The 14877-nt window shown below is 41.0% G+C and overlaps 1 protein-coding gene across 4 annotated transcripts in view; it reads right to left on the reverse strand.

The window, feature by feature from the left end:
• RFX3 (regulatory factor X3) overlaps positions 1–14877 on the reverse strand; it is a 128730-nt gene that overhangs the window by 21856 nt on the left and 91997 nt on the right. For all 4 annotated transcript variants that reach the window (XM_035140656.3, XM_060268982.2, XM_088658853.1 and 1 more), the window contains 3 exons: positions 9767–9948; positions 7059–7178; positions 1119–1240 (listed from right to left, as the gene is read on the reverse strand). In XM_035140656.3, the coding sequence (XP_034996547.3) occupies positions 1119–1240; positions 7059–7178; positions 9767–9948 (424 nt within the window). The remainder of the gene's footprint in view (positions 1–1118; positions 1241–7058; positions 7179–9766; positions 9949–14877) is intronic.

Genomic DNA, 14877 nt, shown 5'->3' on the forward strand with positions numbered 1-14877 from the left:
ATCTGAAGAAGTGTGCATGCACATGGAAGCTCATACCAATGACAAACTTAGTTGGTCTCTAAGGTGCTACTGGAAGGAAATTTTTTTATTTTGTTTCTGTGGGTTCAATTGGACTTCCTGGTGTCCCCCCCAACAGCCCCCTGAAAAGGAGGGTCCCTCTAGAAGGGGGCAGGGGAAGGGCAGGCGGAGCGTCATGGGGAAATGGGGAGAACTCAAAAGGGCTGCCTTCCATAAGTGCTTTCCTGCCTGCTCACATAAGGCACCTGGATCCAATTCCATGAATACACACATTTTAATATACCAGTTGATCTTTGCTTCTTTTAATTTAGTAAAGTGCCTTTGCCTATGTAGTTATATTTCCAGACATATCTATGTATTATTGCATATTATACAAGGTCTTTAGGGAAAACGAGCAAATTATAGCTGGATTTTACCTAATTAAAGGTGGTTTCACTATTACATGTGAAGTTCAATTGTGTCTTAATTCAATGACAATTATGTTAGCAATACCGGTATTAATATAATAAATTAATATTATTACTATTATTATTAATTATTATTATATAAGTATATTTCATATATGTATGGTAGTAGCTTTTGGAACATATTCCCAGTCTATATCCATGTAGTAGCAATTGTGATACTAGTCTGGCTCAGCAAGGGATTCCAAAATGCTCTCTATCAGAGGTGTGATCAGGCCACATGGGTTGAGGGTACAGTTAAATAAGTCTGGAGTATTTCATCCCATGTATTGTCAAAATAGTATGTATGTGCAAAAACAACAGTCCCACCTATTCTTTGTATGAGAATTGGCTGCAAATGAATTTCTTTGTTTCAAAAATGAATGACAGCTTTAATTAAGCTCAATACCCTTGTTAGAAACTTAATATTTTCATAATGTTAAACTCATGCAAATGGTTACATTCCACAGTTAGTTAATTCTGGATCAGCTTCATCATCATCATCGTTGTAATAATAGTAATAAGAAGAATTTATTATTTGTACCCCGCCCATCCGGCTGGGTTTCCCCAGCCAAGAAAACCTTCGTTCTGATTCTTAACTAACGACTATACAAGTTATTTTTCTTTGGACACTAGTACAATATTCTTCCTACATACCCAAAAACTGTTGATGATGTTGACTTTGAGCAATTACAGTTTGTTCAACAGATGTGCCTGTCTGTTGACCACTTGTCGTGAAACCGTCTGTGACTCCATCCACTTTCTGCATAGGCTTGTACCTAGAATAGATCACATGCAACAAAGGACAACATTATCCTTTCCCCCCCTCCATCTCTCAGACTATAAAGTTGATTTTAGCAACACCTTGTGACATAGCTGGCAAACTTTGGTTAAAAATTTATCAAGATACTCAAATTTATGCTGGGGGGGGGGGGAGAGAATTATGGTTATTCAAAGCCGTACTTTGATGTTCTGATCAGTCCACAGAACGGCACCTTACATAAATTTTTAGTAACAGTCCAAACACTTGTTTATGTATTAGGTAAAAACAAAACCCAAAAAGCATAGATTTGTATTTCTGGCTCACTTTTTTTTTTTAGTATACAAAGTTAGCAGTAAAAGTAAAGGTGACTATCTCAGTTTTCTCAATTCCCACTCCTTTTCTGTGCCACTTTTCCTTAGCCTGTTTAACCTAAGCAACTGCATTTGATTTCCTGGAAATTAAATCTGGGAAGAAGCAACACACATAACTAAAGTGCGTGTAGCCATGACACTTTGCATTCACTTAACTCTGCACTATATTACACACATATGGACAATTACTTAATTAACATAGTACTGAATGAGTCCAGATTTTTGGCAGCCACCCAAATGGCACATGTTGATTCTAACACAAACATCACTGGGCTGTTTACTTTAAAAGGATGGTGCTATACAATTTACTGCTTTCCATCATCTGACTTACTGATTAATGTAGTTAGTCTAATAAGGAAGTCAACCCATGAACATGAACTCAGCAACAGGAACCATGAAATAAAAACAAAACTGTCTGAGGGCTACAACTGTATATCCCAATGAAGAGTTTTCAGAAAGGAATAAAAGTGACTTGCAGTACCACAGTCAGCTGAATCTTGGGACATTTGCGTGCCCATCCCACTCCTTCCACCTCAAATCTTTCTCTATGTTAGGAATGTTCTGAACTTTGCAAATTAAAACTAGTGGTCGTCATATGAAATAGGCAGCTAATTTTAGTAATTTAGCAACACTGAGCAAAAACATTAGAGCGAAGCATAGTGATCAATAAAACAATGTTGACTCAATATGAATCTTTGTGGGAAGACAGAAACTAAATTAGCAATGAATCATCATTTCAGAACTATTTCTCACAAGTAGGGCACAAAAGAATGTTTGTCATCATTTGCAGTTGTCGTAGATATTAAGATGTTAATAACTGAATGCTAGCTCTCAATATGTCCTGATTTATTATTACAGGAAAGTAGCACCTGAACATCAGGAAGTGCAGTATTTAAATGAGAGATCTCTATGTAACTAATCTGAAAGAACTATTATTCAGATTATTTTCCAGGCATTTTGCCTACCTACAACAATTTTAAAAATTGGACTAAAGCATCTGAGATTTAAAATGCCTTTTCGAGTAAATTTTCTAAGAAACAGCTGAAAGAAACAGCTGAAAAGAAGCATGGGGAATTTGTCTCCTATGCACATTATGGTGGTCTCTAATTGCAGAGTCACTGAGAAAGAAAGTTAAAATGCTCCAAATTTAAATTAGTTGTGCTTGCTTTCTCCAGTGAAACAAAAGAACATGTGCACTTTCCACGGAAGATGCTGCTCCCAGCAGTGCAGGAAGAAATAAAAAAATAATGTTCTCCCAAACAGATCATCGGTTTCAGGATGCACTTATTTTATCTTCCACCTAATTCTAGTGCTATTCTAGTGTTACTAGAGCCCTGCCTGAAGTGGCCATTGCCACTGATCTGCCATTGGCCTCTGTGAGCTTTCAAGTTCCACCTGCCCCAGGTCTCCACCAAGAGGTCACCGATATTTTCCCATAACCCCCATGGAAGAACGTTTGCCTCCCCATCTCATTCTCCCCATTCCTTCCACTCTCTGGATGTTCTGCTGGTCTTTCTCAGGTCTTTCTTTTCTCCACCCTGCCTCGGCTTCCTTCCTTTTACCTCCGACTGGGGCCTGGCGTTTCTCTGCTCCTTCAGTCACTAGGCAGCTCTCCCGACCCCTTCATCCTCAGACTCTTCTTCCTACCTGCAGCAACACTGAATGCAACGCTTGCACAATAATTAAGACCTGTCTCTCCTTCCTTCCTTCCTTCCCTGCTCTGTGGCACTTAACTACAGTGAGGGGGGAAAGTATTTGATCCCCTGCTAAATTTGCCCATTTGCCCTCTGACGAAGAAATGAACAGTTCATCATTTTAATGGTAGGTTTATTGTAGCTGTGAGAGACAGAATAGCAACAGGAAAACCCCCAGAAACCCCGAAGACAAAAGTCGGAGATTGATGTGCATTATAATGAGTGAAATAAGTATTTGATCCCTTTGCAAAAGATGACTTAGTACTTGGTGGCAAAACCCTTGTTGGCAATTACAGAGGTCAGAAGTTTTTTGTAGGTGGCCACCGGGTTCGCACACATCTCAGGAGGTATTTTGTCCCACTCCTCTTTGCAGATCCTCTCCAAGTCAGTAAGATTTCGAGGCTGATGGGTAGCTACTTGAACCTTCAACTCCCTCCACAGTTTTTCGATGGGATTAGGTCTGGTCACTGGCTAGGCCACTCCAGGACCTTAATCTGCTTCTTCTTGAGCCACTCCTTTGTTGCCTTGGCCGTGTGTTTTGGGTCATTGTCATGCTGGAATACCCATCCTCGACCCATTTTCAATGCCTTGGCTGAGGGAAGGAGGTGCTCACCCAAGATTTGACAATGCATGGTCCCGTCCATCATCCCTTCGATGCGGTGAAGGTGTCCTGTCCCCTTAGCAGAAAACATCTCCAAAGCATAATATGGGGTTGTAGGCAGCATTCCTCCTCCTCCAAACACGGCGAGTTGAGTTGATGCCAAAGAGCTAGATTTTGGTCTCTTCTGACCACAACACTTTCACCCAGTTCTCCTCTGGGTCATTCAGATGTGCATTGGCAAACTGCAGACGGGCCTGTACACGTGCTGTCTTGAGCAAGGGGACCTTGCGGGCTCTGCAAGACCTCAGTCCTTCACGGTGTAGTGTGTTACCAACTGTTTTCATGGTGACTATGGTCCCAGCTGCCCTGAGATCATTGACAGGTTCCCCTCGTGTAGTTCTGGGCTGCTTCATCACTGTTCTCATGATCATTGCAACTCCACAAGATGAGATCTTGCATGGAGCCCCAGACCGAGGGAGGTTGACAGTTATTTTGTGTTTCTTCCATTTGCGAATTATTGCACCAACTGTTGTCACCTTCTCACCAAGCTGCTTGGCAATAGTCTTGTAGCCCAGTCCAGCCTTGTGCAGGTCTACAATCTTGTCCCTGACATCCTTGGACAGCTCTTTGGTCTTGGTCATGGGGGCTACTTTGGAATCTGATGGATTGATTGCTTTTGTCGACAGGTGTCTTTTGTGCAGGTACTGTAACAAGCTGGGATTACAGGTAAGAACTCTCCCTTACAGCAGGTGCTTCTAATCTTAGCTCGTTACATACAAAGAAGATACCAGGTAGCCGGACATCTGGCAGGTTGATAGGGGACCAAACACTTATTTCACTCATTATAATGCACATCAATACCTGACTTTTGTCTTCGGGGTTTCTGGGGTTTTTCCTGTTGTTATTCTGTCTCTCACAGCTACAATAAACCTACCATTAAAATGATGGACTGGTCATTTCTTCGTCAGAGGGCAAACGGGCAAATTTAGCAGGGGATCAAATACTTTCCCCCCCTCACTGTAGATTCAAATATAAAGCCCCTCCATGCACTGGGGTTTCATAAGCTATCCCCACAACACAGAGCCTAAAAACGCCCAGTTCCTTACAGCATTGCCTTTCTAACAATGGCCAGTGAGATACCCTCCCAAAAGAAAATATCTACACTGCCCAATAAAACTGTCATGGCATAATCTGCTGAACAGGGCTGACCTGTAAAAAGAGATGGACAGAATTTCCTACTTTCAGTCAAGATTACATTTGCATGTGTTGATTCGTAACTCAGCAATTTAAATCTGCCCGGGAAAAGGTGCATTTAAATACATACTTGCATGTATTTTCTCATGAAATACTCTCAGGTTTAGGGCAGTATATAAATTCCATAAATAACAACAACATTTTCTCATAAAATACATATTTCTAAATTTATTTAATCTTAAAATATTAATTTTAAAATCTTTTTCTGCATGTTTTTGAGCTGAGAGCTGCATCACAAAAAATGGGAAATGTGCAAACTTTGAAGGATATTTACTCGTGTGGGAGATGCAGCTAAATTCTTACTGGAATTTGCAAAGTGCTAACGTCTTAAGCATTCCTTGTTTTTAGAAACTTGAGTTTCGATACAATCTAGTCTCAATTGTTCCATTTGGCATGTTCTGTTTCTTAGTTCCTCTGACAAACCAGTTACAGGAAGGAACACTTGAAAATGTTATTTGGTGTTATTGCTGCATATTTATTCACTCTAGTAACATAGTGGAAGTGCACAAGTATGGCTGAGAGAAGTGGGTGCTAGCTTTTAAAACATGGAAAATGGCAATCCTCTTATTTGCCTTGCTACAAATGTTACAATTTGCCTTCCTACAAATGTTACATGCTGTCTCTAGTTGCTTTGTAAGAGTATCTTAAAAAATAATAATTTGACAAGTAAATGGATATGTGCTACTTGAAAAAAGCAAAATGTTCAGAAAGTGCTCCTCAGCTCACTGAGGGAACTGGCTCAGAAGTACATCAACCCAATTTGGAAATAATGCGAGGAATTAGACTAGATTCACCCAGGGCTATACCAGATGAGTTCAAGTGGAGATTCTGGATAAAACCCGGTGACCACTTTAGGGAGGATGGAGTCATGCTGCTCTTTTACAAAGCTAAATAAAATGATGGTTGTATACATGAATCTCTCCTTCATTCCCGCCCCCTGCATTGAGACTTCTGACCAGACCTGGAATTAATATGTTTTGAATAACATTTCCCTTTAAGATGTAAGCAGTTTATTCCACAACACAATAAGCCATTCCACTCTTCCTTCATAATATCAAATGGTACATCACAAGTTTTGCATACTGTGCATTAATGCTCTAAGTTAAGAGCAGCACAAGGCATTCATAAAGTCGTGTTTACTTTACTTCCTTCCCGACCCATCCTGCTTCCACCACAAGCATCTACTTGTGCAAATGAGAGTTACCCTCCCTGCCCTCCTGCTTTGCAGCCCCCCCAGGCACCCCCAAAATCTGCTCTGGAGCATTGGAAGACCTTCCACAACAGATGGGTTTTTTTGCCCAGGGGGTGGGGGCAGGGCTGTTGTCTTATCTGCCGGCATGGCATTGCATCTCAGCTTTTTCTTTTTTAAATAGCATTCCAAACTTGGCCGTAGGGTGGCACACATAATTCTATCTCCTCTCATTAAAGGCCAAATTCTCTTCTCACGTTTAGAAGATTCTAGAAACACAAACACTTTTACATTTAACCACTCCTCACTTAATTTTGATATAAAACTATGAGATAATGCCCTTTAGCAAAACTATTTCTGTCCCGATAAAAGGTGGTTTGTTTGTATGTTTTTATACCAATCTTCACAAATAATGGTCACAGGCCACCTTTTGAAAATAAGGCAATATAAAAACTTAACCCAAAATAAACAGAAGTATGAAAATAATTCTCAGAAATTACATAATTAACATTACAAAAGCGACTTAACGCATCAGCATCTAAAAGCCCAAGCCAGAAGGTAAGGTTTTACGTAGTGTCTAAAAGGGCGTTAAGGTTGAGGCAACTGCAGGTCAACTTTCAGCTAGAGAAGTTATGTGGCCTAATAAAAGGAGAGCTTCCTGCTCCCTGACCCACGACAGAGAGAGGCAGAAAAAGATGCTGGATTCCAGCTTGGCAGGACTGTACCTTTGTTTTTGCTGCATGGGTTGCTGTCTCATAGCCATATATTGCATGTCCTCTTGTAGCCGATTGAGAGGGGAGTCTGGCTTGACACGAATCCCATAGTAATGATATTTGGAGTTCCCCCTTTGGGAAAAAGCAAATATTAAAAAGAAGGGAATGTACACAACCTAAAAGCAAATGTGATCCCTTTGGGTTCTTCTTAAATATTCTAGATCTGAATTGTATCTCAGACGGTTGTTCAATTTGGCTGCTTTCCTCTGAACGGTGCAAGAATAATCCAATGCAGCCAATTTAGTCCCAGCAGAATGGAAAGCGAGCTGAGTATTAGATATTCACTTGGTTACAACTGCAAATATTTCACAATCATTCCGCATATTGGTCTCTTAACAAGGTTTTTACCACTCAAATAGAAAATGGCCCAAACAGCAGGGGACTGTAGATTACTCTAATGATTAAGGAATGTATGTAGCTTTATACATAGTTAGTTGGCTTGATCTCAGAATGTCAATAGAATTTAACGAGGCTAAGTGTGTATAGGATTTCAACCAGCGTTACTAATTTGTGAAAGGTGGGGTGGGCGAGAGAAATGATTTTGTCTTTAACTATTTATTGTAAGTTTCCTACTATGACAAAAACTTAAGATCAAAAGGAAGTTGCTCACACTGGGCAAAAGATTCACAAGCAATAATGCAAGGACACCAAATTTCACGGGGACCCCCTTTGTGCCCCCCCAGTGGGATGAACAAATGCTGTGTATATTGTGGCCACAAAAGCAGCCACCTTTGCATATGGTTGGCACAGCTCTCCCCTCTCTCTCCTCTGAGGGTGGTACGAGGGACTTAGCCTGAGAGACCAGAGGGGTATTTACTCACAACTGTTGCTGTGTTTGGATGTGGGGCATCCTGAAAGAGGTGTGGGGTGAGCACACCACCCTCTAACTCAAGAAGAGCCACCTTGGCCAAGAAGTCTGGTCTGAGACCAGTGCCATGTCCTCAAGTGTTCAGTTACAGTCAGGGGAACATATAAATGGACTGCAGTTGTTGCTTTCCACCCTGCAGCATCTTCTCACAGGCAGGCTGAGCAAAGCACTTCTTAGGACATGCCTATTATCAGAAGCAGAATCCCTGTCTGTGTGTCATGCCTTCCTGCAGCCAGCTGTAGCCAAAGAAGCTGTGGGCTGCCTTTCTTCAGTACATTTCCGAGCACAATTCAAAGGGTTGGTGCTGACCTTTAAAGCCCTAAATGCCCTCGGTCCAGTATACCTGAAGGAGCATCTCCCCCCCCCATCGTTCTGCCCGGATACTGAGGTCCAGTGCTGAGGGCCTCCTGCCGGTTCCCTCGTTGTGAGAAGCCAAGTTACAGGGAACCAGGCAGAGGGCCTTCTCGGTAGTGGCACCCGCCCTGTGGAACACCCTCCCACCAGATGTCAAAGAGAAAAACAACTACCAGACTTTTAGAAGACATCTGAAGGCAGCCCTGTTTAAGGAAGCTTTTAATGGTTAATAGACTATTTATTTTAATATTCTGTTGGAAGCCGCCCAGAGTGGCTGGGGAAACCCAGACAGGGTCGGGTATAAATAATATATTATTATTATTATTATTATTATTATTATTATTATTATTATTATTCATGGGCCTGACTGAATCTGGCACTACAGACACCAGTAGCTCATAATTCCATCACTATTATTCTAAGGAAGTTTGTTCACATTCCACATGCTGCTGGTTTCATCCATATGGCAGCAATTGAAACATTTACTGCATAGCATCAAGGCATGCAATCTGCTGTGACAATATAAAAAGGACCCTTGTATTCTGAAATGCATGTTATCTGAGCTGTTGACATTTCTTACACAGGCTGAATCTGCAAACCGCACACCTTTGTTCCAAGGATAGCTTGCTTGAAAGGGGGCTGATTCATTCAGAAAAATGAGGTGCAACATTTGGAAAAATGGACAGAAGCATTTTGTCCCTATTTAATCTACGGCCATTTGTTAAATGAAGCACCTTACATGGTGCAATGGATAATATAGCTTGCATGTACTAATTAATATATGAACCTCTTATAATGCTAGTTTAGAGTTCTAGTTGGACTCTCTCTCAGTCTAACCTACTTCACAGGGTTGCTGTGAAGATAAAAAGGAGGAGGGGTGAGGGGGAACCATGTAAACTACCTTGAGCAAGAAGGAATATATAGCTTATAAGTAACATTACAATTAATATACAGTTAATAAGCCTTATCCTGCAAGAACAAATTAGTGGTGGTGAACACAGATGCTGTGATAGAAAACTCCATGGTTTCATTCTGTGCTATGTTAAAAGACCTTGCCTGTCCTGAATCTCCCACCCTAAGGTTCACAGAATTGCCCTTTGTTCTAATATTATAAGGGTGAGAAAAACATCTCTTCATCCACTTTCTCCACTCATGTACTGTATAAAGTTCTATCACGCCCCCTCTGACTAACCACCAGACTGCCAAGATCTCCTTCCTGGTCAATCACTGCAAACTGAGACTGGAGGGAAGGGGGGCTTTGGGTCTTTTTAAAAAACAAAGAAAAACCAAAAAAAAAATTGTACTTCTGAAATTTGGGGTTTTCATGAACATGCTGATTCCCATCTTTTGTGTCTTAGCTTCAAGTCGATTGTCATGGGAGCACAGAGGGAGCCACACTCTGTCCCATTAACTCAGAATTTTGCTTCCTTACACTCACCTGGTGCCCAGTCTTCTGGTTCGTAGGCCCATGAAAATTGACCTTATTAGTTTTCCAAAAGAGGCAGCATTGACTGGGTCCAATTTATGCTCCTGACAGTGTCTCAAGTAGTGGTTGTAGAGGGTACTTCTGGGGAGACTCACTCCTTCTGCTGTTTCATAGTTGTCTAAAAGCCACTGGAGCTATTTCAAATTGGGAACAAAGAAGAAAAATGAGTTCAACATAATTTTACAGAACAGTTATGCCTTCATTAGGGTTGAAATAATGAAACAACTAAAATAATTCTCTCTGTTTAGCTGGACACATCTTTCTTTAGCTCCAGGTAAATTCCCCACAGAAATTTTAAAAGCATTACATCATCTTAAAACAGCTTTACAAATAGAGAAAATTCTTAAGACTTGTGGCCTCAGGCAATATAAATTACTTTAAGTAGCAACAGGTTAATTCCATGTACACTGACCTAGACTTTCAGGCAAAGTGTTAGCATTTGAGAGAATAAGAGCAAGAAACAAAAAGGAAAATATTCTTATGAAGTACTGGTAACATTTAGCAATGCTTCTGTATTATTAGATTAACAAGGTAACACTATTGCAGTATTTACTTGAATAACTTGTTTTTATAACTGCTGAAGATTCTGGATCAGATCCTGCTCCCACTAGTGAAAGGGGAGAGGGGAGAGAGAGGGGTCCAATTTCACTGAAAACCAAATTGGGTCCTGTGAAGAAGAAGCTGGGCTTCCTTTGGACCAAGGATGGGCAACCAATCTACAGTCATACCTTGGGTTACAGCCGCTTCAGGTTGCGTCTTTGCATGCGCAGAAGTGCCAAATCGTGGCCCGCGCTTGCGCAGATGCAGGTTGCGAACGCTGCGGTTTGCGAATGTGCCTCCCGCACGGATCACGTTTGCAACCCGAGCACCCACTGGACAACTCCCCCCATCCCTTTCCATTGGCCCTGCTAGCTTGAACTGATGGGAGCTGGGAGTCCATCCGGAGAGCCAGAGGCTCCCCTGTCCCTGCTTTAGGCTACTTTATTTGGGATTTACATGATCATGCATGGTCCTCTGTTGAGGGGCACATTGCAGATATGTCAAAATTATACAATGTCTGCAAAGCAGATTGCAAGTGCTGAGACAGAAACAAAGTATCGTGTTCCAAATAATCAAGCCACTTAAATTTGTTACAGTTTTAATAGGGGAAAAACTTTTACAACACAAATTTATACATTCCTATTTAAAAGTAAACTCCACTAGGAAACTTTGGATTAGCTTTCCATCTTACATTCTAGTGGAGGGGGGAAATGTTCAACCAGTCTTTGAGGATTGGTAGTTTTCAGTAAGATATAGAGGAATGGGAGAGGTACACATGGCTAGGTATACTTGCTGTATATTCCTGCATATAAGACTACTTTTTAACCCAGGAAAATCTTCTCAAAAGCTGGGGGTTGTCTTATACGCCAGGTCGTATTTCTTATACGGCGAGTGTATCCCAAACTCTATATTTTAACTGGAAAAGTTGGGGGTCGTCTTATACGCCGGAATATATGGTATTGATTATCTGTTCCAAGCTGTTTGGTGTAGAACAGTGGTTTTCAACCAGTGTGCTGTGGCACCCTGGGGTGCCTTGAAGGATGGTCAGGGGTGCCATGGCAACACTGGTCTCTGTCCCTCTTCCCTTCCCTCCCTCCTCTGATGCCCTCTGGTGTCTCTGCCTCCCCAAGACAGCTGTTTATTTCAGCAGCCCTTGCGATAAGCTCCGCAGGTGAATGGTGCCTGCTCTCTTTGGGGCAGCTCAGAGACCAGGGGCAGCAGCAGGGGCTGCCCAGAGGACTCCCAAGGAGAGGAGGCTGAGGAAACACTCCAGAAGGGAAGGTGTTTGAAAAAGGGTGAAAGGCTGCCAGCTCTGCAGGCAAAGGGTCACATAACTGGACTCCTGAGCCCCACAGGAGAGCTGCAAAAAGAATGTAGCTGGTCAAGGGAGTCATGGACTCAGAAGGGTTGAAGATATCTGGGGTAGACAGCAACGTTTTGAGGCTGTAGTAACCAGGCCATCTGCTGAACAAACTATAAATTAAGCAGAAGACATGCCCCCTCCTGTCATTAGCCACCTCCCTATTAGTGCACTCTAGTTACTAGACCAGCTTGAATGACAAAAGTCCCAGCAGAACCCCAACCCCCAAGAAATGCCTACTGCAATGTGTATCCAAAGGTTAAAATCTTCCCGCAATGCTGCTGCGAATGAACGCAGTGGAAAGGATATCAGGACTCTGGCCACCAGCAGCCAGAATGAGACCTTCACGTGGAAATCAAGTTCCCAGGGCAGGCAGATGAGAAGTCCTGGGGGTGACCGGAAGGACTGCTCTCTCCCTTTTGCCCATCATGCTTTGCATCTTGTGTCCCAGCCAACATAGCAACAAAATTAAGGATGCTGGCCGGTCCACTTCTTATCCTGAGTGGTGTTCCACTGTGCTCCCCACCCTCTGGCTTCCTTGATACCCTCTTCTCATGTCAGACAGGATTAGATGTTTCCTCAAAAGGTAGAGGCAGATGACCCTCAGAAGTTAGTCATAAATCTGCATTTGGGCTCAAATTTCATCTTAGACCTAAGGCACGCCACCAACTCTCAGCTTCAGCCACTCATTATTATCAAAGGATAATAACACTGACCTGAGTTACAGTGCTGTTGTAAAGAATGTTATACTGTAAACACTACAAACCCTCTAAAAAGCTGTATGCATTGTATATTTCTTGTTGCTGTTCTTATTGCTGCTGTTCTTGCTAATATAAAAATGGAAATACTTATTCTAGGTTATGCTGTGCTTGGGAATTCCACGCGGTTGCAATTAAGATATGGCTTGTTTGTTTGAAGTCTATCAAACAAGAGATCCAGAGGGTCCCTTTCACAAACAGAACTGAGATCCCGGGGAGGGCAGACTATTTCCCAGCCTCCTGCAACACCCCCACTGTTCTGGATTGTGCCCCTAAAGCAGTGTTTTAGGAAAAAGAGAGAGAGGGAGCACTCTGCAAGCAAGCCTTTGCGAAGGGAAACTCTGGATCCAGCCTGTTCTTTCTTCCTTGTTTTAGTTTATGTACCCAATATTATTTCAAGACATCTCATTTGTCACAAATCTCTTTCAAATTAGTTAGGTACCATTATGATCATATAACTTATGGCGCTATGTCAAGGGAAATGTTAACCTTTACCTTGGTGTATTAAAAACACTTATTTATTTCACTAATGAGCTAACATAAGCATATCTGAGGACAGGGACCATAATAGCTTTCAAACTTTGCACTTAACTCATTATAATGAATCAGCATAGATTAAAGCAAATATTCTATTGCTATTTATCCCAAAGGGAAATACTGAAATGGAATTGCAAAAACCACAGAACACTTCCCAATTAAATTATAAATGTAACATTTGACATTTCCCCCATAGATGAATTATAACATACTATGATTAATTTTAAATACATTTTACAAAAAAAACCCTTTACTTTTGACAGAATATAACTATTACTTGCAATAGTCATTGCTGGCAGTGCAGTCAATGTTCTGAATAAAGCCTTTTGCTTTAGGACACACACATTTCACTGACAAAGGTCCAGTTGTTTCGGATTATAAAACTGGGGGGGAGGGGTGAAACAGAAAATGTTACGGTGGAAATAATAAATTTAAGTTCTGTATATTTGGAAGCATGGACCTCCAAAATGAGCAAGGCAACAGCTCTCTTGCATGAATGCTAGAAGTGGGTGGACAGGATTATGATTATGATGATGATTATTTTGATATACCGCTCTTCATCTGAAGATCACAGGGCGGTATGTAGCATAAAAAGCTTAAACTTGCCTTTGAAACATAGATGATGCCTCTCTAGTAACCAGCAACTACTCCGAGACAAATTCATGCAGAAGAGGTCTAGCAATGACCATTAGCATTATAGCTATACAGAATTTTCATGCTCAGATGCCTATGCCTCCAAATATCTGATGCTGAGTACAAACAGGGGATGGGCATCAAAATAATGAGAAAGCCACAAAAATAATAAAGCATTAATACTTGGCCCAACATACAAATATTTTAAAGAAAACACAAGCTAACAGCATTAAGACCATGTTGTAAGACCATGCCATACAACCATAAAGTGTTAAGCATTGCATTATAAGTCACCATTATGATAGTCTGTTTCAAAGTAGTTTTGAATTTAAATTTTAGTCAAATATTGTTATGATGTGCAAAAATAAGTTAATCCAATGAATTTACCTCCCTTCACCCAAATTCAACCTTCACCTAATTCTCAGCCACACTGGTAATTACCATACAGTACACATAAAAAGAGGTGAGGTGAGATAAAAACAGAGATTTAAAATACTATTAAACTAAGTGCTGGTATCCCATCCACTGAATGTCATCCCACTATAACTGCTAAGTCTAAAAGATCCCTACATTCAGAACTTAATTTTAAGGAGGGGTCTGGATCAGGTTTCTAGACACATCGATGAATTTTGGGATTATAAAACTGGGGGGGGGGTATTTATTTCATACATGTTGTATTTTTGAGAAAAGTAACCATTCTTTCACTAATAAAAATGGCATCCTTTTTATATATCCTAATGGTCCATTTGCAAAAGGAAAACATTCAAATAGTATTCAAAGAATTTTGAAAACTCTATGGATTATGTAAACTATGAAATGTAATGTTAGGTATATTGCTTTATTTTTCTGGAAATATGTGTTCACATAAAGCTATGAGATTTTCAGTCATGGATCACTAGGCACTGTAAGAAAAGAGTTAATTTTGCAGGGAAAGATTTACTATCGTATATGGGCCACGCTACTACAAAACAGAACTTCACAAAATACCCTGCTTTGGAACAATGACTTAGCTTTGCTTTCCTTTACCCTGGAAATAGCACGGCAAGGCACAGGGTATAATTATTTTTCTGCACACTTATTCTGTGATACAAGAAAACACAGAAAAATACCAAATAATATATTTTTGTCAAATTTACCAACACATTTCAGGAAATGTGGTGAGAGTTTACTTATACGCCAGCAGGAATATTCTTGAATGAATTGAACCAGCTTTTTATATACACACAGTTAGTTAA

This window comes from Zootoca vivipara, chromosome 15 (assembly GCF_965207765.1).
Source record: "Zootoca vivipara chromosome 15, rZooViv2.hap1.1, whole genome shotgun sequence".
In the NCBI taxonomy this organism is placed as follows: Eukaryota; Metazoa; Chordata; class Lepidosauria; order Squamata; family Lacertidae; genus Zootoca; species Zootoca vivipara.